Source organism: Leucopleurus acutus, assembly GCF_964270905.1.
Source record: "Leucopleurus acutus genome assembly, chromosome: 15".
Lineage (NCBI taxonomy): Eukaryota > Metazoa > Chordata > Mammalia > Artiodactyla > Delphinidae > Leucopleurus > Leucopleurus acutus.
In genome coordinates, this window is record NC_139157.1 from 75,380,171 (window position 1) to 75,406,926 (window position 26,756).

The 26,756-nt window shown below is 33.9% G+C and overlaps 1 protein-coding gene across 4 annotated transcripts in view; it reads left to right on the forward strand.

The window, feature by feature from the left end:
• The window catches only part of PHIP (PHIP subunit of CUL4-Ring ligase complex), a 127,200-nt gene that overhangs the window by 35,840 nt on the left and 64,604 nt on the right, over window positions 1-26,756 (forward strand). For all 4 annotated transcript variants that reach the window (XM_082855847.1, XM_082855848.1, XM_082855849.1 and 1 more), the window contains exons 8-15: window positions 11,779-12,000; window positions 12,282-12,382; window positions 16,619-16,689; window positions 18,110-18,210; window positions 18,307-18,347; window positions 19,131-19,229; window positions 20,046-20,199; window positions 20,632-20,766. In XM_082855847.1, coding sequence (XP_082711973.1) covers window positions 11,779-12,000; window positions 12,282-12,382; window positions 16,619-16,689; window positions 18,110-18,210; window positions 18,307-18,347; window positions 19,131-19,229; window positions 20,046-20,199; window positions 20,632-20,766 — 924 coding nt within the window. The remainder of the gene's footprint in view (window positions 1-11,778; window positions 12,001-12,281; window positions 12,383-16,618; window positions 16,690-18,109; window positions 18,211-18,306; window positions 18,348-19,130; window positions 19,230-20,045; window positions 20,200-20,631; window positions 20,767-26,756) is intronic.

A 26,756-nucleotide genomic window follows, 5' to 3' on the forward strand; every position in this document is an offset into this window, starting at 1 on the left:
GTCTGTAAAGTACCTTGTGGGAATTCTTTCTTTGAAAATGAGAGGAATGGTAAGCATTTGATTGTCGTACTTTATGAAGCACTGTGTATGTGTTGATTTGAATTAGACACATAATCTCCTACAACTTTTTGAGGGAAAAAATGCAGTGAGACAATACACTGTTGCTGGCTCATGAATTTAGTAGAGTAATAGGCATAGAGTTGGGCGAGCACTCTGAACCAGGGGTTAGTAAACTACTGCTTGTGGGTCAAATCCAGCTTGCCACCTTTTTTTTGTAAATAAAATTTTATTCAAACACAGGCATGCTCAGTGGTTGCTTTTGTACCACAACAGCAGAGTTGAGTAGTTACGACAGAGACTGTATGGCCTGCAAAACCTAAGATAATTGTTATCTGGTCCTGTACAGAAAAAAATTGCAGCCCTTGTTCTAGATATTTAATTCCTACTTTTAAGAGCATTGAATGATATGTGAAGAGGGAAGCAATTTTCTGATTGTTTTCCTTTAGTTGAAGATACATAAATAAAGGCAGAAAATTATCACTGTACTATTTTATATGGTCTTTATCAAGAATCTAAAAATGTTGATGTTTTATGTATGTGATATAATCTGCTAATTGTGCCAAACTTATATTCTCATTTGTAATTTTTTACCGGTGATTTGCAGTTACAAATTCCAAAATGTTGCCTTGTGACAAGAAATGCAAAGATATGAGATCACTGTTACTTAAAATTTCTTTGTATTTTTATGATTATCACCTCGAGTTAGAGTACATATGTGTTTACTATTCATGTTATTTTATTCCACTGGGAACACATTAGCCACTAACTAATGCTTTGAAAACCAGTCTTGAAAACTGATAGGATAAGACTTTAGGATAGTAGATTATGACTGAACAATGAAAGATTCCTGTGAGAGAGTGACACACTGTTGTTATTTATTGGAATAACAATTCAGTAATGGACAGCTCAATATTTCCTTTTTATGTATTCAGTATCTGAAGACATTGTACACTTATTATTAAGTCCTAGTGTTAGATATATTTGAAAGCTTTTTCCAAGAGACTCATTCCAAGGGACTTTTGAGTCCTTTCTGGGTAGGCACAGCTAGAGGCAGTATAGTCCTGTGGTTAACAGCATCAGCTCTGGCATTAGGGGGCTTTTAGTTCAACTCACAGCTTTACCACTTCCTAGCAGTGCAGCTTACAAAGATTACCTCACCCTTTTAATCTACAGTGTTCTCAGCTGTTAAAAAAAGAAGGGAAATAGATAATAGTAGTACCAATCCCACTGGATTTTTGTGGGATTGCATGAAATGATGCATGCAGTTAGTATAGAACAAGATATACAGGAAGCAGTTATTAAGTTTCACTTGCTGCTTTTAATTTTATAGATGCATTTAAATGAATTCTTTCCACTTTATTTTCTTACCTAACTAAAATCTTATTTATAAATGCTATACAAGATTGAAATCATTGTGATTGATAAGTGAAATTCTGTGTTAGGAAAAATTTCCAGTATTTTGTAGTAGAATATTTTAGTAATGGACATTTCCCAGTAGAATAATGAGAAGAACCCAGGGAGGAAGGTAGCATAATTAGCAAGTCAGACTACTCCCTAATTCTCTCTCTTTCTTAGTTTTCTAAAATTTTTTTACTTGATTTCAGAATCATTGCGTCAAATAATATTTGCCAAAGAAAAGCAGAGTTAATGAATTCTCTCAGTAGTAAGCCATTCACTCATAAAAGTATGTTGAGGACCATACAAAAAGATTTCCCCTCTTTTTTCAGAAACATAAAATGTACCTCTTCAGATTAAGGCAAAAGAGCATAAACTGGTTTTATAAATTCAGTAATTTATAAAGACTATGAGTTTATGCACTCCTTTAATGAACTTCAGTCTTTTAGGAGGCGGACTGTTCTAAAAGCTTAGGATATAGAAATGACAGACATAGTATCTGCCACTGGAGAGTTCACAGAGAGTCAACACACAATATTGATACAATGTGATAAGCTTGCTAGAGGCAGCACAAGATGCTGGGGTGTACTATAGGAGAGAGGTACCTAATTCAGTGTGTGGTAGGAGATGGTAAGAGAAAATTCCTAGAGAAGTGACACCTCAACTGAGCTAGGTATTCCAGAGTTAGGGAAAGGCATTTACAGTCATTGGGAGAACGTTAACATGCAATTGTGTATTATTGGACATGGCAAAGAATAAATATGGACCACTGCTAAGCAAGAGCTAGAGATGTTGTTGGAGGACAAAATCATTAAGTTTCTTTTGTGACATGAAGGGATGTCTTTCCTGAGGGCATGGAGCAAAAGTGATGGATTTAGACAGAGGAGTGAGCAGAATTTCTCTTTTTAATGATCTCTTTGGCATTATTGTAGAGGATGGATTGAAACTAAGTCTTTATACGGAGGTATTGGTGAAAAGGTTGTAGCAGTGATCCATGAAAGATTCACAGTGGAAGTAGGGATGGAATTAACAGATTAAAAATAGAATCTCTAGGATTTAAAAGGTTCGTTTGAATGTAGGGAGGAATTGAGAGGGAATAGTATGGAATGACATGTTTTTTAACTTGTGTGACTGGTTAGAAGGTCGTGTCACTTAATGTGGTAAGGATTTAAGTGGAGAAGTTTGTGAAGGTTGGGACGTGTTGAATTTGAGATACTTATATAGATTGCTAAATAGAAATGCTCAACAGGTTGTGAGAGCTCAGGAGAGAGATCTAGGCTAGAAGATTGAACTGGGGAATCGTTGAATATGGAAATTGATTTTTTTACCTCATATGTGTAATGTACAAAGGCTGAAACTTCAACTTTAAAGCAAACTAAAGAAAAGGAAGAGGAGTCAATAATTAAGACTGAGAAAGAGCTGCCTAAGAGGCCGGGAGAAAAATAGAAAAAGAAGTGGTGTCTTAAAAGCCAAAGGATTAGTATTTCACGAAAGGTAGAAAAACCTAAAGTAAAATTAGAACTGAAAGGCATCTTTTGGATTTGGCAAGGCTATTAATGAACTTAAGAAAAAATGTTTTATTTTAGTTTTAGGGGTAGAAGTGAGATTGCAATGCACAAAGGAAGGTTTGGGAATTGAAGAATTAGAGACGGTATATATTAATCTTTCAAAACTTGACAACTAAAAAAAAGAGGCAATTTTCTGAATGTGGTGTATTACCACTGAACATACTTTTATTATATTATATTGTCCTCTGTGTTGCAGTGAATTTGTTTAGACGTCTGTCTCTATTAAGTTGTGAGCTTCCTAACAACAAAGCCTTTTCCTTAAACATTTTTAGGTCTGCAGTGCTTTACAGAGTATCTGGCGCATACAGTAGGCAAACAACAAAAAGATGAATGAATGAACCAGTCAGTTAGAGATACAGAAGTGAATAATGTCCTTTCTTATAAGAAACTTCTGTTAGGGAAGATATATACAAAAATGTCTGTAAGACAAATTCCCTTCTACTGTGCTTCATTTACACTGGTCTTTTTCTGTGTTTCAAACTCACAAAGCCGATTTATGGCTTAGAGCCTTTGTACTGGCTATTCCCTTTGCCTGGAATTGTCTTCTCCAAAATATTCCTGTGGCTGATTCCTTTTTTAGCAGTTCTGTTCAAACACTGCTTTCTTAGCGACTTTTCCCTGACTACCTTCCTTCCTCATATTCCATCATTGTCTATCACATTACCTTACTATATTTTTCTTATAATATCTGTCACTGTGTGAAACTTATTTTTTAAAATGAGCTTTTATTGTATTTTCTTATTAATAAGCTCCATGAGGAGGGATAGGACCTTGACTGAGTTGTTTATGACCACTGATTAAAGTAGGCATCCGTGGGTTATACTGATGTAAATAAGTAAATAAATAAGTGAGAAAGAAGGGAAAACTCCTATTTGCAGTGAATGCCAACTGATAATTGTAGAAAGAATGGTGGTTTGGCGACTATCATAGTGGTGGTTGATTCATTTGTGTGTCATTGCGGGAGGCTAAGACTGGTAGATGCTGGTTTGAAGATCTTAGCGTAATCTTGTATATGTTCCCCCAAGATACCAAGTTAATTAATTAAAAGGGGGAAAAGTGCAACTTTCCAGGGGAGAAACATGGGAAACATTAACGAGACAAAGTTATTAACTTTACTAGTGGTGGGATGGGTTGACATTGTGTATCCTCTGAAGTGGTACACTGAGGAAAACACAGCATCTTGTCTGTGGGATTCCTACTAAGACAATATGATCTGGGTCTGGTCATTAATGAACATTAGACAGACTGAGGTTCCGGGTCATCCTATAGATGTAAGGTCTGTATTCTTTATGAACTTCTGAAGACATGAAACACAGAGAAAGCCTCAGGGAAATACTCCAGATTGAAGAGACTTAAGTGACAATACAACTAAAATTTAACATGTTGCTGTATGGGGTCCTAGGCCAAAAAGGAAAAGGGAACATTATCGGGATAGTTGACAGAATTTGAATGGGGCCTGTGGATTGGATGGCAGTTTTATCAATATTGATTTCCCAACTTAGGTAGATGTGTGTCTTTGTTTTAGAGGAAGGCACGCTGGGATATTTAGAAGTGACGGGGCGTCAGGTCTGCAGCCTACTATTAATTGGTGCAGTAAAAGACTAATGGGTGTGTGTGTGTGTGTGTGTGTGTGTGTTATATGGAGAGAAAGGAAAGAAAGGTGGTGATGGAGCTGATGCAGTGGATTGTTAATAGTTGATGAATCTGAGTGATGGAAGACATTGGTACTGCTCTTGAAACTTCTGTAAGTTTGAAATGCAAAATTACTTTTTAAAAGTACGTGGGAGGTAGCGTAGGGATGATACTGTATATTCAGTAAGTTTGGTAGTAATGGAAAGGAGAGCTAGAGTACAGTAATTTATAGGAAGGTAAATTTTTGAAAAACTGGGTCAAGGGTAAGGAACTAGGAGCACAGATATAAGAGGAGGTACTTGATGTACAGTGGTCTTTATGGAGGGTAGGTAAATGAAGAAATAGATACAGAGCAGTCTATTTGGACTGCTTAGAAAGATAGATAATTAGGGTTACAATGAACAGATTCTGCTTTTCAAAGTGAAATATTTTACCTGATAAGAGTCTTGGTTAGGGAGTGGGACTGGGTTCTAGAGATGAGTGATCAAACCTGGTGATAAGGAAAGAGTGATGAATGGGGGAAAAGGATTGCTGATTAGCCTTAGCCTTCCAAACAAACAGGAGTTATGAATTTGCAGCGTTGCAGATTTAGTGTCCTTGTCTTCTTTTCCATAATGGTACTTGGCATCTGGGAACAGGATAAGAGCAAGTGATGATTACATTGATACAGGGTTAGTCATTGGTGGTTTAGGTGGACAAGGGAGTGAGAAAATTTGGTGTGTTGAAATGATTGACACTGAAGTTTAGGGTAATTTGTAAGGGAAATGAAATAGGGGTCTGATAGATGGGTAAGAAAGAAAATCAATAGCCTCTTCTCGAAAAAAACATTGAACTAAATTTAAATTACAAGCACTTTTAGCTGCCTGAATAGGCTACTTTTTAGCTTGAAAAGAAAATGACATTATAGTATGCATAACCATATACACGGTGTTTTAACATTTAATTCTGTTTGTTCTAATGACATCAAGAGGTGAAATCTGACTCATAAGCTGTGCAGCAGTAGCGAGAAATGAGAATTCTCTTTGTTGGTTCTGCCAAGGACTGCCAAGTTCTCCAAGACACTATAAGATTAAAAATCACCTAATTTATCTTTATGTCAAAGTAGTAATCTTTGGTTGGTCTCTTCAATTGATGCTTCTCTTTTAGCAGGGAAAGGTTTACAGATCTACTTTTTAATTTTAAGGTCGTCTGAGCAGAATCAACCTGCTGTACTGTTTCCAAATGTGTGCGGTTTTCTGCTCACAGAAGTCCACAATTCTTTGTCACTTACTGTTCCATCCTGTAAAGTAGTTTTCTTCATCATTGAGTGGTTCACATAGTTATTACCTCTAATCTTCTAGCTTTAGTTTAAATAAATAAATACATATATACATAAATAGTTCAATTAAACGCTTTAAAACTTGTCTTCCAGAAACTTTAAATTTGACCTTAGGTTCTGCTTTAGTTTTTACATAGAATTTAAGTGATTGAAGAAGGCCCTGTGTCTGAAGTTGTTTCATAAAATTTTCATATCAATAGGTAGGACATTTTTTGTAGATTTTAAGGAGCATTTTAATACCCAAGCGCATGACAAAGTAGAAAGCCACATCACAGAGACCTGTCGAACTTCCTTTTCCTTTACCAGAATACCAAAAGCAAATGTGTACAATACATTTATTGCCTGGGCTTAACTATAGAGAATGTCAGCGTTTGTTTTTATTTATCTGAAATTTGCCTCTCACACTTTTTATTTTGAAGAAACTTTGAGTTTCCAAAAGGGATTCACAAAATAGGAACCTCTTTTAGATAGACATAAAATGAGAATTACCTGCAGTGTAAGAGATCTAGTTGTACGCTGGAAGGGTCATTAGTGCCAACAGTCTACTGAAAAGTATTAAAGAAATAATGATTTCAGAGTAAATGTCTGATTCCGTTTCCTTCCTCTTGTCCTAAGCTACAGAGTATGTTGACAGTTTTAAAGGCACTTGCCTTAATCATTTTGTGTGTTGTGGCTTTAGGTGTGGCTGTGGAATAAGAAAATTTATAGGGTACTTTAAATTCGTAAGTTTAGGCAAATCTAAATTTTGTTTAAGTTCCACCCTTTATCAAGCCTTTTCACAAATAATATCTACATTGTTGTTTATTCAGGATAGAGATAAGGTGCTCTTTCAGCTTTCTTGGCTTTATCTTTGCATTGATGAGATGTCTTGACATTTAAGAGAAAGCAATGTAAATTTGGTATATCTCATTTGTTTGGGGATTTATGTAAGCCAAAGCTACTTGTTCTTTTTGTTATCTTTATACTAGGTTTGATGTAAACAGACAAATGATAACATATTAATGAGTACTCTTTCATGGTAATTATGACAATTTTACATTATTGAAAAGTGACATTAATGATCCACTACTGTCTTATATTTGCTTGGCATTAACCACTAGCTTAATATTATAATTTGATTAAAAAATGAATTCCATAAAAGCATCTTCAATTTTCACCAGTTCGTGTATTTCTTAAAACTTATCGTGGTTAAAATATTATAGTGACTATGCCTTGTCTGCTTAAAATTCTTCAGTAGCTTCCTCACCAGGTTAAATTCAAACTCCCTAACAGGCATTTAAAACCCCTACCTTCTATTACCTTCCTCAGATAAAACCTTTCCAGCTTAATTTTTGTTTCTAGTTTCCCACTTATACTTCGTACTCCCAACTTTTCTCACCTTGCCAAATCCCCAGTCCTAGCAGCAACATCTAGATGTTACTGAAAATAAATGAATACTTCATTTTCCCCTAGGCATTAGAACTTTGCTTAAAAAACTTGTCAGTTGAGATATTTTTCTAAAATCATGCTATCTAATTTTAGCAGGAAGTTCACTGTTGCTTCCAGGTTTTTTCCCTTTTTCTTATTGCTCTTAAAATTCCACCACATTTTCAAACTTTGCTCACCTTTTTTTGGTTCCTTCTTTGTTTCCCCCTTCTCCACTTGAAGGAAATAATCTTCAGATATTTATCTTACTTGCTAAGGTTAGAATCATCTAATTTCTTTGCTGCTTGCTTTAAAATTGCTATCTCCACCATACCTCTTCCCCCTTCGTGAAGCCTAGGAGTCTATGTGTCCCTCCTACCAAGGCTGACCCCTGTGCCTGTGTTGTCCATCTCTTTCTTTTCACCATTTAAATAACCTTACTTTTGCTTTAATGTCCGTACTGTCTTTAAAGTTTTGATTGAAAACTTATAATGTCCTACTCTTTGGTTTATTATTGACTTTACTAACATTTGAGGTAGGCTTCTGGGAAGAAAGATCATTTGTTCAAATTCTCTGCATTTTGGTCTTTTAAAAAGAGTAGTTTTATCAAAGTTTAGTTCATCCTTCCACATTCAACTTAGACACATTTATGGTGCTTTAAAAAATGTTTTCCCAGTAAATTCGATTTTTCTTCTTGTCTGCAGTCCTTTTCAAACAATTATTTATGTGTACTTGTATTTCTGATAGTCATTTTAAAAGAACTTAGTTGAATTTTGTCAAATCATATTTAGTTTCACATTTCCATAAAAACAGATGAATGATCACAAGTAATGAATGATGAAATAGAAGTTGCCTGAGGATGCTTTAGGGTTTGGTTTGAAATTCTGCCAGGAGTTCTGTGAGCAGGGATAAGGGTTGGGGACAGTATACTACTTTATATCATAAAAGAGGATAGTGAAGAGAGTGAAAGTACGATGAAAAATTTCTCTCCTGCAATTTAATGGAAGAAAAGAAAGGTTAGTTGGGATACTACACACTAGGGGGAATTGTGTACAGTGGGTTTTTTTAAAACAAAAGTTTTGGTTTTGTGGGGGTTTTTTAGTACTTGTCTAAATAAAGCAGAATTATAAAGTAATATTAAATTAGTGAACTTAATAAACTCAATAAGAATATAGTGGGGCTTTTTGTTCAATTTTAATTAGTGAAAAGTCACTGGAAGCTGAGTTTAGATAACAGGTTGCCCCTGTCCTTTTCATTGAAAGCTGGCATTTTGGTCAAAAAGATGTGTGGGTTTTGTTTGTTTGTTTTTTCTGTTAACATGGAAAATATGTGATACACCTTCTATAGTAGAATATACAGCAGACTCTTAATTCAGATACATAAGAAATAATGAGATGACATGATTTTACTCTTTTCATATATTCTGCCTGTATTAGCATGCTTAAAATTTTATTTTTGTTGTGAATGTAGGTCAGAGGCAAATATTGCCTTAGTTTTTAGAAGGTAAGCAAATGAGGTGAATAAATTGACTTAATTTGTGGAATTTAGAGAAATTGAGGGTTGAATGAATGTTTTAAAGCCTTTTTTGGTTGTCCAACAAGTGCCTAGTGCACTTCTTTCTACAATGCCAGGTGGTATTGTAGACCAGCTTTCTGGAAATCACCGTCTACACACAGGCTCCTTCTTCATTTCCCACAGTTGGCAGGGATGTAATCCTCATCCTTTTTGTTCCCCCAAATACCTATTGTAGCCATCTCTTCTGATCCTTCTCTTCTATAATAACAATATTACCATTCTCTCCTGCCTGTACTATTTTAACGACTTTCATCTGGCCTCCTACTTTCTCGCCTAATCCATACTGATGCCAGGATGATCTTTGGAAAACAAATCTGATCCTGATATTCACCGGCTTGATCACCTTAAGTGATCCCCATTACATACCATACGCCTTCGTATCCCATAAAAGGGCCTGCACAGTTCTTCCCTGACTTCATCCTCTCGCCTTCACCTCACACTTTGTTAGCTTACAGACTACTTGCAGTTCCCTGAACTTCTCACATTTTCATGCCTTTGATCATACTTTTCTCTCTAGTTGCCATCTGGAATATTTGTTCTTTTTAAAATAATAAGAATATTATTAAAGTAAGAATAAGAATACTACCAGCAACAAAAGCAGTAATAGTAGGTAGTCCACATATATATAAAAATATGTATATATATAGCTTTTACTCTATGCCAGGTGCTCCGCCTTCATTTACTCATTTCTTTTTTGCGACAACCCTATGAGGTAGGTGTAGATTAGAAGAATGAGGCAAAGAAGGTACATGTAATTCTTCCGAGGTCAAACGTGTAGAAAGTGGTTGTACCAGGTCCCATTCTCTCACTTAATGGAATTCTAGATACGGTTGGATTTACTTCTGCCTTTTTACTAATAGTTTCTATTTGTGCCGTCTCTTTTTTGTTCTTCTGCTTCTCTTTTACTGACTTGTGTTAGAGAGACATTTTTGTTTTGTTTGTTTGTTTTTGCGGTACGCAGGCCTCTCACTGTTGTGGCCTCTCCTGTTGCGGAGCACAGGCTCCGGACGTGCAGGCTCAGCGGCCATGGCTCACGGGCCCAGCCGCTCCGTGGCATGTGGGATCTTCCTGGACCGGGGCACGAACCCGTGTCCCCTGCATCGGCAGGCGGACTCTCAACCACTGCGCCACCAGGGAAGCCCAGAGAGACATTTTTGATGTAATTTTAAATTGTCTTATTGATCTTTTAACCATTTTTTTTCTTGACCTCTAGAGTCTGTGCTCTTAAGCTACTACATTGTATTGACTGTCCAAGCATCACTGCTTCTGGATTCCTTTCCAGATTCTACCTCTCCACGTTTGAGGAAAAACAGACTGCTCTCCTTTTAGATCTCTACTGATTAACAGTATAGGACTTAGGACATGTTATTGCATTTATATTCTTCTGCCTTGCTTCATAAGGACAGGAATACTACGTCTTTATTCATCACCTTTGAATCTCCAGTGTTTGGCACATATTTAATCGCAAGGCAAATGGATAAATGAATGCATGAATCACTGAATTTTAAAAAGGAACCTTGGAGATCATCCAATTTAACTTCTTTATTTTATAGATGAAGAGCTTGAGATTAAGTGAACGTGATGGGAATACCAGATTTTAATGTGAATAATTCACCAAAGTTAAGTTTTATTACTAGTCTTCAGTGGTTGGTAACCCATTTAATTTGCTTCAAAGGTCAGTCAGAAGAACTGGTTTTATAGTTAATTGAGAGTGCTCTAGGTAGTGTTGGCAGAATGTGGTTTAAGGTACAGCATTTAACATATGCTGTTAATACTGTGTTTGTGATCATTTATATGTCATGTCTGTCTTCAGTATGAAGCGGATACTTCTCTGTGTCACTTGCTTTTGTAGATCCTCTAAGTACTTCCTAATATCAGATAAAATTGTGTGTATTTTTTAATAAATTAGATTGGAAGATTGTAAAGAATTCTAAACTACAATCTTTGCAATCTTTTGATAAATTTTGAATCTGGGGAATGGGTATATGAGGTTAACGGTAATATTCTCTACTTTTTGTATGTTTAAAACTTTTTAATAATAAAAACTAGGGGGAAATAGAGAGAAGTTGGTAAAAGAGTAAACTTTGAGCTATAGGATGAATAAGGAAAATTAGAGAACAAAAAAAATGTCTAAAAGGTCTTACTGCTGCTTTGGCTAAGTGAAATTGAAATGTTTATTTGTAAATATAGGAATTCATAGGAAACTCTGTATTCTTTACATTTTCTTCCTGAGCTTATGCTGCTGCAACAAACAAGTAATATATATATATTTTTTTATTGACTTCATACAGATAAAATTAATTTTTTTCTTATAACTGACGGGTGATTTTATATGTAATGTATTTAGCTGAAGATCAGTGATGGGAAACTCATGTATCATAGATTTTGGCTTCGTAGGAGAAAAAGCCTCAAATATGCTTCCTTTCATTTTTATATTAACATAGATAGGATTAGTCACTGTTGTGTATTACATTTGTTTTGCAGTTATAATTTTGTTATTTTAGATGTTCAGATTCTTTTACAAGGTTCTATATAGAGGGTACCATATAGGTAGTGGGTAGGGGACCATAGGTAAATGTTAGCTATTGCTAACATCCTACTTTTCCTGTTAGATGATGGGCACACGAGTATTCTTTATAAGTGAATAATTTAATAAAGTAATCTTATGTAGAGGAAAATTCATAACACAAGTATTTAACACTTTTTAGTACTTAAAATTATAATTGTTGGGAAGTGGATGTAACAGATATGATTTTTTTTAATCTGTGTTAAGAATTCCAATTAAAATTTAGAGTTAATTCTATTAATATCCATTTTTATTTTAAGGGTTCTGATGACTGTCTTGTGAAAATCTGGGCAACAGATGATGGGAGATTATTAGCTACTTTAAGAGGCCATGCTGCTGAAATATCAGACATGGCTGTAAACTATGAGAATACAATGATAGCAGCTGGAAGTTGTGATAAAATGATCCGAGTCTGGTGTCTGCGAACATGCGCGCCTTTGGCTGTTCTTCAGGGCCACAGTGCATCTATAACGTCACTACAGGTAATCATTTTAATCTCTGCAAAATCCTTGTTATAATTTAAAGTAAATTTTAAGAAGTCACTTTTATAATCCATTGTATAAAGCCAACTAAAATGAAAAAAGGAGTATTTCTCTTTTCTTTATAAATACATAGACTTTAAATAACATGGTAGCCATGACCTTCGTCAATTCTGAGTGTTCTCTCACTGTTAGTGTTAGTTGCTGTTTGTATGGTCAAGATGGGTTTATTATTTGGACTGTGTTACTCTTCTTGTAAAAATTTTTTTTTCTTTGTTTTTCAGTTCTCACCATTGTGCAGTGGCTCAAAGAGATATCTGTCTTCTACTGGGGCAGATGGCACTATTTGTTTTTGGCTGTGGGATGCTGGAACCCTTAAAATAAAGTCAGTTGCTCTTCTATTTCATAGAATAAATGTGTATAATTTAATGGTTGAAATCACAAAAGTATGAAGTAGTCAACAATAGGAATAATTTTACTTTTTTTCTCCTTGAGTAAGTAACAAATTCATTTTGTCTCTTCACTGACCTCTTTCATTTTTATGCTTTCCTTTTTGTTTTCATGCTTTAAAGAAAGATTTTTGTTAACATGTTTATTTCTTTTTTCTCTTATCTTTTTTCCTAGCCCTAGCTCTTTCAGAATATACCTGTCTTATTACCACTTCTGTTTTGTATGCTGCAGTTACATATCAGTAACTCCTTTTGGTACTGAGAACATAATCTTCAGAGTCCTAGTTCTATAGAAGAATTGTAATTATTTCTGTTATCGCATCTATAGACTGGATTTTATTGTAGATCTAGGGAAATTTAGGAAAATGTAATCATTAAATTTTCACTAAACTACATCAAGGTAGATAGATGCACCCTTCCCTCTGCCCCATAATAGCATTTTGCATTTGTGCTTTCACCTATAATATCTTGGTTTATCAAAATAAGTTGTCTGCACGATATTATGTTTAGATTAAGGACACTGAGGCAAAGAAAAGTTAAACAACTTTCCCACAGTTAAAAGTTTTTAAAAATGGCAAGGCCAGGACTGTAACAGTTCCCTGCCCTCTGGTTCTGTGCTGTGTCATGCCACCTCTTAAGTGGATATAGTGGGAGAAATGCTGTATTTACCCCATGGAAATCTGTGAATGGGGAGGTAGTACATACAGTGCTTCCATAGTGTTGAAATGACCATCTCTGAGCTCTCAAGGTAAAAAGTCATTTAGATTAGATATATCTCAATAATTGTTTCTGACATCTGTTTATAAACTATCAACCCAAATTGAGTTATTTAATAAAATAATTTGTGTATGTCTTTGTTATTTCAAAACAGTAATGTTTAGATAAACCTCATATGTGTGAACATTCCTGAATAGTGCCTCTTATGGCAGGGCATTTAGGGGGCTGTGGCAGCATGGGTAGCATAATATAGCAAACTATACTTCTTTTGCAGAAAGGATTGTGATCAAAGACTTGGCTCTTGGGAGAAAGCAAGCTGATTTCACTTTAGTTGCATTCTTAATATTTAGAATAGTAAAGGCTTTCTGTAGGCATTTAGATAAAAGTTGAAATGTTTCGCTCGAGTATGGACAATAGCAGTAGTTAATTGTTTTCTCCTTTGAGTATTCTTTACCTCCTTATGATCTGATTTTGATACCTTCGTCTTGTCCTGTCTTGTTTTTGAAGAAAAAGTGATCAGCAATTTTCGAATCAACATAGGAAGAAAAAATGTGTTTACAAAATTAAGCTCTCACTTTGTGCTTCTGGAGGATTACATTGCTAAGTACAGTAATATTTATTTGGAAGTGAGAAGTGATGTATTCCATATAAATGATTTTTTTCAGAACCTTTATGTAGATTCACCCATAAACCCACTACCCTAACAATTTTTTTCACATAATTTTAATAGCTGCATTATATTCCATTGAGCTGTTCCATACTTTGCTTAGTGATTTTCCTATTTTTGGACATAAAAGTTTTTTCTAGTTACTTATAAGTAATATTCTTTTCTATTTGTTATTATAATTGTCCCATGAAAACTTTTAGCTTGAGTTCAGGCATAAAAGTAAGAGTAATTTTCCTCACATGCAGACTTTGAGATGCCTGTTTTCCTTTCTTTATGTGTACATGGTTGATAACTGCCAAAAAATGTGGCCTTGATTACTAATCAGAGGCAAAAATCGTATTGAACGGTAATGCTTTTGAATAATCTTTGGGGTAAGTGACTTCAGCAACCCAGTCTGCATTAATTGAAAGAATCAGTTCTATCAGTAAATGAAATCTGTTTTGGAAACCCAAATCTCTTAATAAATTCACTTTTATATAGGGTTTATGTGTATGGTAACAACTCCCACTAGTAAAGACGCTGCTTCTTAGATGAGTAATTTGAGTGGCTGGTTGACTCGAAAACTGGCTCAAGAGATCTCTGAGTAGGAGGAAGGTGTCCAAGCCTAGACAGATGTGAGAAAAGAATTGGAATCCTAAAATGTGCAAATGATAATAATGATTACAAATTTTTATTAAGCACTTAGTCTGTCGAGCCTAGTATTAGGCACTCTATAACTGTTATCTCATTAATTCTTATGACACCCCTATGAGGAAGGTATAATTATTATCTTCAGGACAGATAGGAGAGAAAACTGAGGCAAATACTGGAAGTGCACTGTCAGGACCTCCTCTTAACCACTAGGCCAAACCAAATAGCAGTTATTTCTTGATGGACCATCTTGAACTGGTTGAACCTACTAAAATACTAATAATGCTAATAATAATTTACTGAGTGTGCTGGGCACAGAACTAAGCACTTTATGTGCATTAAACTCATCTAATTCTCTCTGGGACTCTGAGATATGTTCTCATATTTACCCCCCATTTTACAGATTAGAAGACTGAGGTACAGAAACGTTAACTTGCCTAAGGTCACACAAATAAGTGGCAAAACTGGGAACTGAACTCAGAGACTCTTGAGTTCTAGGCCTTGTCTCAAAATATTTCCTCAAATGTACATTTAAAAATTATGTGTACCTGCTTATCTGTTTTTTTCTCTTTAAAAATATTAACATTCGTTTGAAATGACAATCTGTATGATTATTTACATGTTCTGGTTATGAGTGCTAACTAACTGGTTGTTTGGCACATGTATGAGCAGTTGTGCCAAAACTTAATAAAAACGCAGCTCCACAGTCTACAGGGTACTAATGGAAGTAGTGCATTTAGTTGCCTTTATAGTTTCAGATAAATTTACTTAGAGTTAATTTTCCTCTGAATAAATGTTTAGGTTTTAAGTGTTTTAGTAAGTTTCTCTTTCTCCATATCAGTTATGCTCAGCTGTATCAGAGCCTGTGAATATTAAGAAAATTTACAAATTTATTTTTTAAAATTTTAGAAAATAGTTTTTGTTGTGTTCTGTTGTTCAGAATATATAATTGATAGATCAGAAGTATTTTGTACTTTTTTTCCCTAAATGACCACAAGACGGAAACCGTTCTGTGTTCAGTAGTTGTGGATTGTGAAAGTTATGCAGTGCACTCTGGTTGAAGGCTCTAATTATTTTTTAGTTCTCTCTCCTAATATTCTGAGGAAAAACTTGGTCAAAATATATGTTAAGAAGGGCTTTAAAGATGATCACTGTATTGGAACATTATGTATACATTGTACATATATTGGAGCTGGTATGGGTAAAATCTGTAATTTAATTTTCTTTAGTATAGTTGGCACTAAGCATTAATGTCAACAGCATTAATATAAAACATATAATCTGTAATATAATTATACAATTAATGTAAGTATAGTTGAGTGTGACCTATTTTCTATAGATCACTTTTTTTTTTTTTTTTTTTTTTGCGGTACGCGGGCCTCTCACTGTTGTGGCCTCTCCCGTTGCGGAGCACAGGCTCTGGACGCGCAGGCCCAGCGGCCATGGCTCACGGGCCCAGCCGCTCCGCGGCATGTGGGATCTTCCCGGAACCGGGGCACGAACCCGTGTCCCCTGCATCGGCAGGCGTACTCTCAACCATTGTGCCACCAGGGTAGCCCTATAGATCACTATTTTAAATGAGCATTATAGTTGATGTGAGAGTCAAATAGTCTTCAGATTTTCACTAGAATGTAAGATTCTTAATTTTTGGAGTCTTAAAGGGCATATTTTATAGAAAGTAAACAGAGGGAGATGTTTAATTAACACTGTCTAATATTGAAAAAGTTTATTGATTGATGGTGTATATATGCCAATGAGACAGCACTTATTTTGCTAGTTTGTTCATGTTTACAAATGACCTATATTTCCTTATATATTTGTGCATTGCTATTCTGCTGTATAAAACTGAGAACCTGTTAAATTGGATTAGATGATTAGAAGTGAGTGTAACCAATAACTACATGCCAGGTGTGACAGTGGCTTTGTTTCATGTGTGGATTGTTGTATAATCAGGAGCTTCTGCAAAACCTGTATCTAAAGTTTCCACAAGATCCTGCTGATCATGACATATAATGATTTTGAACTTGTTTTTAGGAAGGGAGACCTGTGTTGCTTCTTATTTAATTTTGTCCTTCTGTAGTTATTTTTGGAGACAGCTGAGTTCTGGTGTTGCTGGTCCCTTTGAGATATTTTTAATTGGTTATTTTTTGTATTACAGTCCGAGACCTGCAAAATTTACAGAGCGCCCTCGGCCTGGAGTTCAAATGATCTGTTCTTCTTTTAGTGCTGGTAAGATTTTTTTTCTTCCTAATTCTCCACTTAAAGTTGTATAAGTTGTATTCTCCACTTAAAGGGTTCTAGTGGAACACACAAAATTTTGGAAAATACTTGCTGTTGTAATATAAATCATATTCTCATGCGCATACCAGGGGATGATCGTAAATTAGTTTATAAGTATTTGAACTTTGCTCCAGTTTAGCTTATATACTCATTTGGTTGAGTGTATAAATGATTAAGATTTTTCTTTAAGAAGACCATAATTCTTTGGTAGGAGGGATAAAATAGTTTCAAAATCGACTGTTAAAGAATAAATCTTTGAATAGTTATCTCTTTGAAAGAAAAGTATTTTTAAATCTGTTTTATATTTTTATGGATTTTGGAGTCACACATAGCGAAGTAAAATAGGTTGATAGATATTTGTACATCTTTATTAATTACTTTGCTCCAGATTATTCTTATTCGCTCTTTAAAAAGTAGCAGTATAGCAATGCTAAGATTCCAATTATGTTTTGAGTTTATGTAGCAGCATTTTGAATGGATATTAGAGTCTTTTTAAACAAATTATGATCCGGAGATTTTAAGCGAATTGATGAGAAAATGAAACACGAATTAATGTTCCTAATACCAGTTCCTTCCACGTTTATTTCCGGTTTTACCTTTTCTTTTCCTTTCATAATTGTGGAGAGCAGTAGTACCTGAGATAAGAGATTGCAAACTGAGGACATGAATCTATTTTTGCCATACTAATATCTAAACATCTTTAAATTACTAGCTTCTAGATTTCCACTGCTACTGCCATGAAGACAGTTTTACTTCTAGTAGTAACATAATTATAGGCACTACATATGCTTCAGAATACTCTAGATGCAATTATATATAGCACTGTCTTCAGCACTATGGGAGGGTATTGATTCCAAGAGAGAGTAAATTGCATATACAAATAACTGTAATGCAGAGTAGAATGTATTTGCTACAGGACAAAGTCTGAGTGAGAGTTCAGGGGAGAGAAGGCATATTTGATTGCAAGTCTGTAAAGCCTGTAGTGAAGGCGCTGGGCCCTAAAAATTTGATAGGATTTTAACAGATGGTAAATGAGGCAAGAGAGGGATTTTAGCAGAATTAAAAGACATGTTTTCTAGTAATGGTGACTGATAATTTTAACATGATTATGTAGTTACTTGGTGAAATCATTTGTTACAAGAAAGCTTCTATAAATATTGAAAAATTCTTCCCAGGCAAAGCTTATGTTAGCAAACTTTCTTAATTTCAGGTTAGATGTATTATATACATTAGGATAAGTATGAATAGTTTTAGAATGAAATATTAGTCATTCAACATATATTATGATAATGTTGCTTGCATTTATTATTTAATTCCCAGAGATTCTGACATTGTGTCTCACTCATAAATGTTTGGTGTTATTCCTCAGGTGGAATGTTTCTGGCCACAGGGAGCACAGATCATATTATTAGGGTTTATTTTTTTGGATCAGGTCAGCCCGAGAAAATATCAGAATTGGAGTTTCATACTGTAAGTATTGCTGAAAAGAGTTAGATGAGTACAATTTAAATGAGTCTAACGGTTTATATTCAGGATCCTCTTTTTTGTTCATCTGTTTATATATAGGACAAAGTTGACAGTATCCAGTTTTCCAACACTAGTAACAGGTAAAATAATTATTTTTGTTTGTCAAATTTAATTCCAGTTTTTAAATTATGAAATAAAGACAATTCTTATGGTCAGGTTTTAGTTAGATTTGTATATTAATTAGCCACCTAAAATAAAGATCTTGACTAGTTATAATGAAAAGTCAATATAGCCTTCACATGCCTGTGAACACGGCTTTATGTTTTATCTGTAATAATGTTGGTTTATTTGGCCACTGTTTTTTTAATAATAGGGACTTTTATCCATCCTACATATTTTCTATACATATCAAAGTGTAAAGAAACTTAGTAGAGATTGGAAATGTATCATAAGGTAGTATTGGAGGCAGAACTGTTTATGGATGATAAGCTTAGATGACACATTGTATAAGTTTTCTCATGTTCTTGTTTTAAATTTTAAAAAGATATTTCTACGCCTGATTAGGATGAGTCAGGTTCTTTAATGTTGAAAGGAAAATCTGTGTTTTTCCATTGGAAAATATCAATTCTCTTTCTAAGGTAATAAATAGTGGCCTTGAATCACTTTTGAATGTTATTTGTGAGACCTAGCTGTGCACATTAGAATGTGTATATGTATTTAAAATTTTTAAAGCCCATGAAGTTTCAGAAATTCTTAGATTTGCAGAGAATATCAGATAGAGTAATTTCTATTATATCAGAATGCTGTGTAAGTAAAGGTGAATGCTGTCTTTTCTAGCATTTTCAAAAACATAACTCTATTGGAAAGTGCACTTTGGTAGAGCACATATGATTTTTTTATTTGGGGGGTGGGCTCCTTTGCAGGTTTGTAAGTGGCAGTCGTGATGGGACAGCACGTATTTGGCAATTTAAACGAAGAGAATGGAAGAGTATTTTGCTGGATATGGCTACTCGTCCAGCAGGGTAAGAGATGAAATTTGAAATATTACGTAGATATAGCTAGAACATTTAAAGTTGTAAAGCTATATTACAGGTTGGTGTGACACTCAGCCTGTAAGTGTATGTATCATAAACCATGTTAAAATGATTACTTTTCTGTAACAACTAGAGGTGCTTTTGGAGATGAAGATGTTGATTTTTATAAAATGAATTTTTGCCCTGTTTGAGAAGACCTGCTGCATTAATGATTCCTTTCAGTTCAGTTTTGTTAAGAGGAGGATGATAGTACTGTAAGAATAGCTGCAAGTTTTACTAGTTTTTTTCAGAAAGCAGAACATATAATGTTCCGTCTGATACAGGGATGATGTGCTATATCCACTGGTTGTCTCCAGCCAAGAGAAATTATACTACATGTTGTAACTGTTATTTTGGTTTTAATATTTTATAATTTTTCTCTGTTTGTATTTGTGTGTAGTAGTCCCGGAAGGGAGAGCAAAGTAGTTAGCACACAGGGCATGACAGCAACAGTAAAAGATGGCGAGTGAGCAGCATGGCTCAGAGTTCCTGGATCCAGAAAGAGTTAAAGCCAGTAATATTTACTCAAGGTCATCTATTACTAAGGACTTAGGAGTGCTGGAATCCTGATTTTGCTGACTCCGTGCAGTGATTTTTGCCATCGTTCTTTGTTGGTTCAAACTATTCTTAATTACCATGTTAAACAGTAGTTAGTTATCCATGTTAATAAATGTAACCTATAAGAAAATACATTTAGGTTTTTGTCATATTGGTATTTTAATAAATAATATCAGTGTAAACAAATACTGCCTCCATCACTTTCAGCCAAAACCTTCAAGGGATAGAAGATAAAATCACAAAAATGAAAGTAACTATGGTAGCATGGGATCGGCATGACAATACAGTTATAACTGCAGTTAATAACATGACTCTGAAAGTTTGGAATTCTTACACCGGTCAACTAATTCATGTCCTGATGGTGAGGAAAAAAGACTAATTTTTATTTGGTATAAACTGAAGCTGATTGTAGAATAGAATATTTTCATTAAGAAATAAAGTCTTTTGTATTATCTGAGATCTCTTGTTGGCTGGGTAACAGGTCTTTGTGGGAGAATGGAAATAATCTTAAAATGCACTTAAACAGGTTTGCCTTAGAAATATACATCTTGCTATTTTTTTAGTATGTAGGGCTGGATCAGTAAATAATATTCTCAGGTTTCACCAAATGATAGCAAATCCCTGGACAGTGATACTAGCTCAGCTTTGTTATTATACATCGATAAATTTGAAGATTTTTACCACTTTAATAATTCTTAAAACTCATATTTTAGAAATGTTGTCCTGTTGGTGTTTGAGTTTTCTTTTTATCTTTTAATATTTGTAATGCTTTGCAACTTAAAAAATATTTCAGGGTCATGAAGATGAGGTATTTGTTCTTGAGCCACACCCGTTCGATCCAAGAGTTCTCTTTTCTGCTGGTCATGATGGAAACGTGATAGTGTGGGATCTGGCAAGAGGCGTCAAAATTCGATCTTATTTCAATATGGTAATTATCAGTCTCTTCATTTTATGGCTGTTAAAGACCTGGGGAGTTCTTGACACAGGTCCCCTGCATATCACAAAGGAAATCCATTGAAGAAACGGTTCAGACATTGTTTCCACTTTAAGTTTTAAAAAAGAGTTATTATTTATTCCATACTTCTATTGAGATACTAAATTTAAAAGAAAATTGATATGTGTATTTCAATACCTGTATATTGTGATAACTAGTTTAGTTTTTAAAATACTTCTAATAGTGAAACTTTTATGAGAAACTCACAAGTATGAAAAGACAATATAGAGAAGAAAAATGTTTGGAAAACCATGTGAAGAAATTATAAATAAATATTTATATTGTGTTATTGTATTTCATCAGCAGTCCTTCAGTGCAACAGAATTTGATTCAAATATATCCATTTTAAAATTAAAGCCAAAACAACAGATATTCTTGCCTTTTATCAAGTTATGGTACATTAGGTATTTATTTGGGTTAAGCCCTTTTCCCTCCACATTTTGTTTCTTGTATAGATATTTAGCATATTTTGCTGAGTATTTGAATTGCAATAGTTTAATATCACACACAACTCATGGCAGTTTCCACTCCTCTAACTAGTGTATGAAGGCAAAAGCGCTCCGCTCCTCAAATGCTGCTGTTGTGTATCTAGGCATACTTTTTTTGTCTACTTCCTGTATATCAGGGCTGCCTTTCAACAAAGAAAACAAAAAGGAAGGCATGTGTTTCTACTATTTCAGCATTTTTAAATTAAAAATCAATTATAAAAACCTCTAGCAATAAATCATAAAGCAATACAATTAATAGTGTGTGGCCAGAATTATTTTGCAAAAAAAACTATTTGACAAAAAAGTCATTTGTAAAATGTAATGGCTTGTGAAAAATTTCATAAAAGTGATACTACTTGATTGATAATCATAATAAAGTGATTTTTATGTAGTAAGCAAGCAGAATATAAAAGGAATTTTTATTAGTGAAGAAATTAACTTTAGCTGTTGTTGTGGATATGCCTTAGTGTACATAAGGTAAGATACAATTGGTCAAATTCTTATTTTTCTAAAAAGACAGTGTTAATTATTTGGGGTACAAGTGTTAGTGATAGATGGATTTCCTTAGTGATTATTTGTATAGAGAAGAATTTTTAAAAAACGAATCTTTAAATATGCTCGTAAAGAATTTTTTCTTTTCTTCTCCTCTGTCCTTGTGTTTCTGATTTGCTTCTTTTTGGAACATCTCTGCTGAATAAGAAAATAAGTCATATCTCAGTTTGCCTTTATAGCTTCAAAAGAACACAAATTGTGGGCTATACATGTTAGTTTCATATTTTCAAAGGTCATTGATGTATTAGTAGAGTGTTTGGAGGGAAAGTGTTCTCTCCTACTTGAATATTGCTTTCACCTTTAAGTTATAAAGGTGAATTTTTCCTCATCAGGTAAGTTGATCACACTAATATTCCACATATCAGTAGATATAAAAATTGCAGCACCTTGAGATTGAAGTGACTTGCTCTTAGACCAATAAAAATTAGTGATATAACCAGGAGTAGAAGTCAGCCATATTATGTTGTATGCTCTTTGAAATTAGGTAAGGAATTAGTTACATTACTGCCTCAAAAAGTATTATTTGCTTAATAAGAGTTTTAGATAAAACTATTTTCCTGTTCTTTCTATGAATAAGAGAGGGAAAAGCCTCTAAAGGGTGGAAGAAACCAATTTTTGTAATAGTAGAACTGGATGGGTATCTATTGAATCTTCAAACTGAGAAAAACAAAACATAGACTAAAAAGGATTAAAAATATATCTTGCATTTAAAAAGCTGGAACATAAGCTACCCCTCATCACATTAAAATATAGATACTTTAATTTTTTGCATGCTTTTTAATAGCTTCCAAAATTCTTCTACTTCGAAAATACTTAATACCTCATTTGGGTCTCATGAAAACCTTGTAATATAATTAGGGTAGATTTTATTGTTACTGGTTTTATGAATGCAGAAACCGTACAGAGATGAAGTGATTTGCCCTGGTTTACGTAAATCACAAAGCTATCATACGGGCATTTGGGGTTTAAACCCATGATTTTTGTCCCCTGCTAATGTGTTCTTAATGCTATCTCTAGTTGTGGTTGGTCATTACATAGCTAATTCCCCAGCTGTGTCCAGTTAGTGATATGTCCAGGGGGAAAATGTTTTCATAGTGATAGTAACTTTGAGTAGATCTTTTGAGATCTTATTATGTAGCTTGATGATTTTTCTGTCTCTTAATTTACAAGTTGCCTAAGTGCCCTACTTTCTGCTCTTCACTCCTTTGTTCACTTCATCTTTTTTTTTAATCTATAGGCAGATAGAAGATAAGGCATCCAGCATTGCTATTAAGAAAATAAAAACCATTTGAGGGAGAAGTAGAAGCTTGTGTTCACTGTCTGCTATCATGAATGTTGAGTTTTGGCTATAGTTATAACTATTTGGTTGTGTGTAGCTAATCAGTAAGTTTTTGAGTTACTAAAATAACATAGAAGTTGATCAAGTACAAATTCAATCCATGATATTAGATTGTACTAGTAATCATAAGTTCAATTTAATAAATACCTTTTGATCACCATGTAGAGGGATTCGTTATAGTATCTTGGCTGATTTAAAGATGACTAATTCTAGTGGAATATACCCCATTTCTAGACTAGAAATTGTAAAAGTTTACACAAAGTATTGAGATTAAGTAATATTTCATTTGAGTGTTTAGATTGAAGCTTAGAAGTATTGAATAAATTCACTATTACACCTATGGCCAGAAAATAAGGAATGTAAACTGTACCTTTAAAAGAGCAAAAATTCTATATACAAATTCTTAAAAATGCAGGTTTTTATCAAGTGTATTTTGAGAGTACTGCTTTAATATTAGTCTTTTTATGATAATTGAATTTTCTACTTGAAATTTATAATGCTTTGCGAAAAGTAATGAAACCATGTAACAAATAATTATTTTATGTTAATCAGCATTTTACTGCACTTTTCTTACCTATTACAGAAGTTAAAAATCTTTAAAACATTTTTAGAATAAAAAATATATCTTCAGTGGTTTCAAAGGTTGAATGTTTTAAAAGTCCATGTTTGACGTATGGTAATTGCATTTTAATAGATTTATTAATAAAGTTAATAAATTTTAAAATATTTTGAAACATTAACATTTTATTGTAGTATGGCACGTGATATTCATCATTCAGATAAATTTTCTAGTTCCTTTTTTCTTTTTCCGGTATCAAGTACAGTTTTTAAAATATTTTAGCACCACCTAAATCTGTAAACAGATTAAAAGATTTAAGATTGAGAGTTGAGATAAAAATATTTAATTTCTTGTATGCTTACATAATCCCCTAATTCATTTCATTTCAAAATCTTATAAATTCTCAACTTGCTGGTGGTCGTGTCTAGAAAAACTGATGGGGTTATTTTCCTCATTTTTATTGCTAGCTTTCCTCTTAATAGAGGATCTGAATGATAAAAGCAGTTGGGGGTGGGTGCTGGGTTTGTTTTTGTTACTTGTAAGAAGTGTATGATGATATGGTATAACTCAGGGTATCAAATGGGATAGACAATACATGCTCCTTGCACTCCCCTGCCCCTCTGTTGTTTCATCTTTAACTAAAAATAAAATAATGTAAACTTCTAAAAGCATTTGTTGGAAAAGCATAATATGTAAGGTGGAAGGCTCGAGCCTTTCTTTCCTCTTTTTTAATGAACCAGAGAAAGAAGCTAAAGAGAATATTGTAGAGAACGTTGTGAACATAAGATAACTTTATTCTTTAAAAAACCTAAATTCTAGGCCTTAAGCTATACTTATTTACATTCGTCTACTAACTGTCAATTATTCATGTTTCAGCTGAATAGATCCTATATAGCTTGAGTATTCAGGGCAGAAGTTGAGTATTTTGGGATATTTTATTGAAGACTGATAGTGTATATTAAGAATATTTCAAACTATTGATGTATAGTTGAGCAAGCCCATGTTCTGTCTTTGGATGTGACAGGAGGCATCTTGTTTTGATAACAGTTGTTCTAAATTCTAGTTAAAAGGCTGTAAACTCCTATTAAATGCTAAGAGGCAGATAAATTATTTCGCAGAATAACTTGAAAATGTGTGCAAACTCTCTGAACTAAAGTTGAGGGTTTTTGTATTATATTCCCCATCCCCCCAAAAGAGGTAGGCAAGTTTAGAAGTTTAATACACCCATAAATGTTCCTAAAATACAAAGTTGTTTTTTATAGCCTTTTTTCCCTTTAAATTTATCACAGTACAGCTAAGTTTTAACTACAAGTTTAATGAAATGAGTATTAATTTGAAAAGACATGAAAAGTGACTTTGAAATTTCTTAGTACTAGGCCATTTTATTATTAGGTAGAAAATAAAGATGTTTGGAGGGGGATTTGTAGCTTTCCTCATGTCTCTGGCACTTTTGCTTTATCTTTTCTGCTCTCTTTTCTCTATTTCTATTGTTCTAGCTGTGTCTGTCTGTCTGTCTCTTTCTCTCCATATCGTTCTATTTCTGTAATGTTATTCAAAGCTCTAGTTTGTTGCCTTTTGTCTGGTTTTGATTTTAATTGAAGAGTACAGTGTCTCTGGCTAGAAAGCAATTTTACTGAATTTGATTTTTGCTTTGCTTTTGTTGTTTCATGGGTAAATTCCAAATAACAGTTTTCATTTATTTGATTAAATTTTCCTTATTTTTTATAATTGTTAACCTTTCTTTTACTTGAGATTTTAAAAAAATGTTCCAGTGTCCACTAATCCAGAACAATATATTTCTCCTTGCAACGTTCCAAACAAGCAGAGGCTGCCAATCCACCACTCAGAATTTTTGCACATGCATACTTCTGACATTAACATGTTCTCAGTGTGACCTCTAGTTTAGTTTTGGACAATTGTAGCTGCATGTATCTAGGAAAGGGAGAAAGAAGCTTGAAATAGGTGTATCTCGTATCGTGTTCTCTTGTGAATCAAGATTTCAAGACCTTTCTTTCTCTTCCTCTCTCTTCCTCCATCTCTCTTTCTCCTTTTTCTCCTTCCTTCCCTCTTTTGTTCCTTCCCTTTTATCTCATTACCTATCATCATCTAACAGGATGTCATATACCTGTACTCTGTTTGTTAAAAGGATTTTTCTGATACTTCCATTCTTTGTTTCAGCCTCTCTGCATAAGAAATTACCTTCAATCTTCTGATTATAAACTTCAGTTATTGTCATTTTCTTTCAGGTTTCTGGGGTTCTTTAGATTCTGTCTCTTTCTCATTCTGTATCTTGATATCAAAAACATATCTTAATATTTGTTGCCATGAATGTGAGCTTGTCATACTATATTATATTTGGTGAATTACTTTTTTTATGTAGTAATTTTGACATGTTCCATGAGTTGCTATCACAAGGATGTTTTGAGATTTGATAGTTATAAGGGAAAGTATGTTAAATTACAGAATGTAAACATGCAGGTGAAAACATTTTGATTAGCAGACACTTGAGTGATTTTGTACATAAACACAGAATATGGGAAGAGTAGGACGTGGTCCTTCTTTTGTTTTTGTTTTTAATCCAGCTTGCAGTTAAGTTGGGGAGATAAAATATACCTGAAAAGATAAGTATGGCTAAATAGTTTGAAGTGGTAGTGTGGCATATGAGAAAAGATAATTGGTATATCTAAAAATGTAAGGATAACTTCAGGGTGGATGGTCAGAGGAGGAAGAATTGGAATTATGCCTTGAAAGATAAATAACAGTTGTGTCAGAAGATAATTTTATAAGTAAGAGGAATATTATATAAATAGCCAAATAAGAAATGTTAAGACATGTTCATAGAGTAATTTGGAAAGTTTTTCTGGAATAGACTTTGAAAAATGGGTGATAAAATGAAAAGCATAAATTGAAGTGGCTTGTTGGTGCCCTCAAATTACTTGTAAACATAAAGAATAGCTAACCTAGTGGGGGGTTTGGTGAATTACTT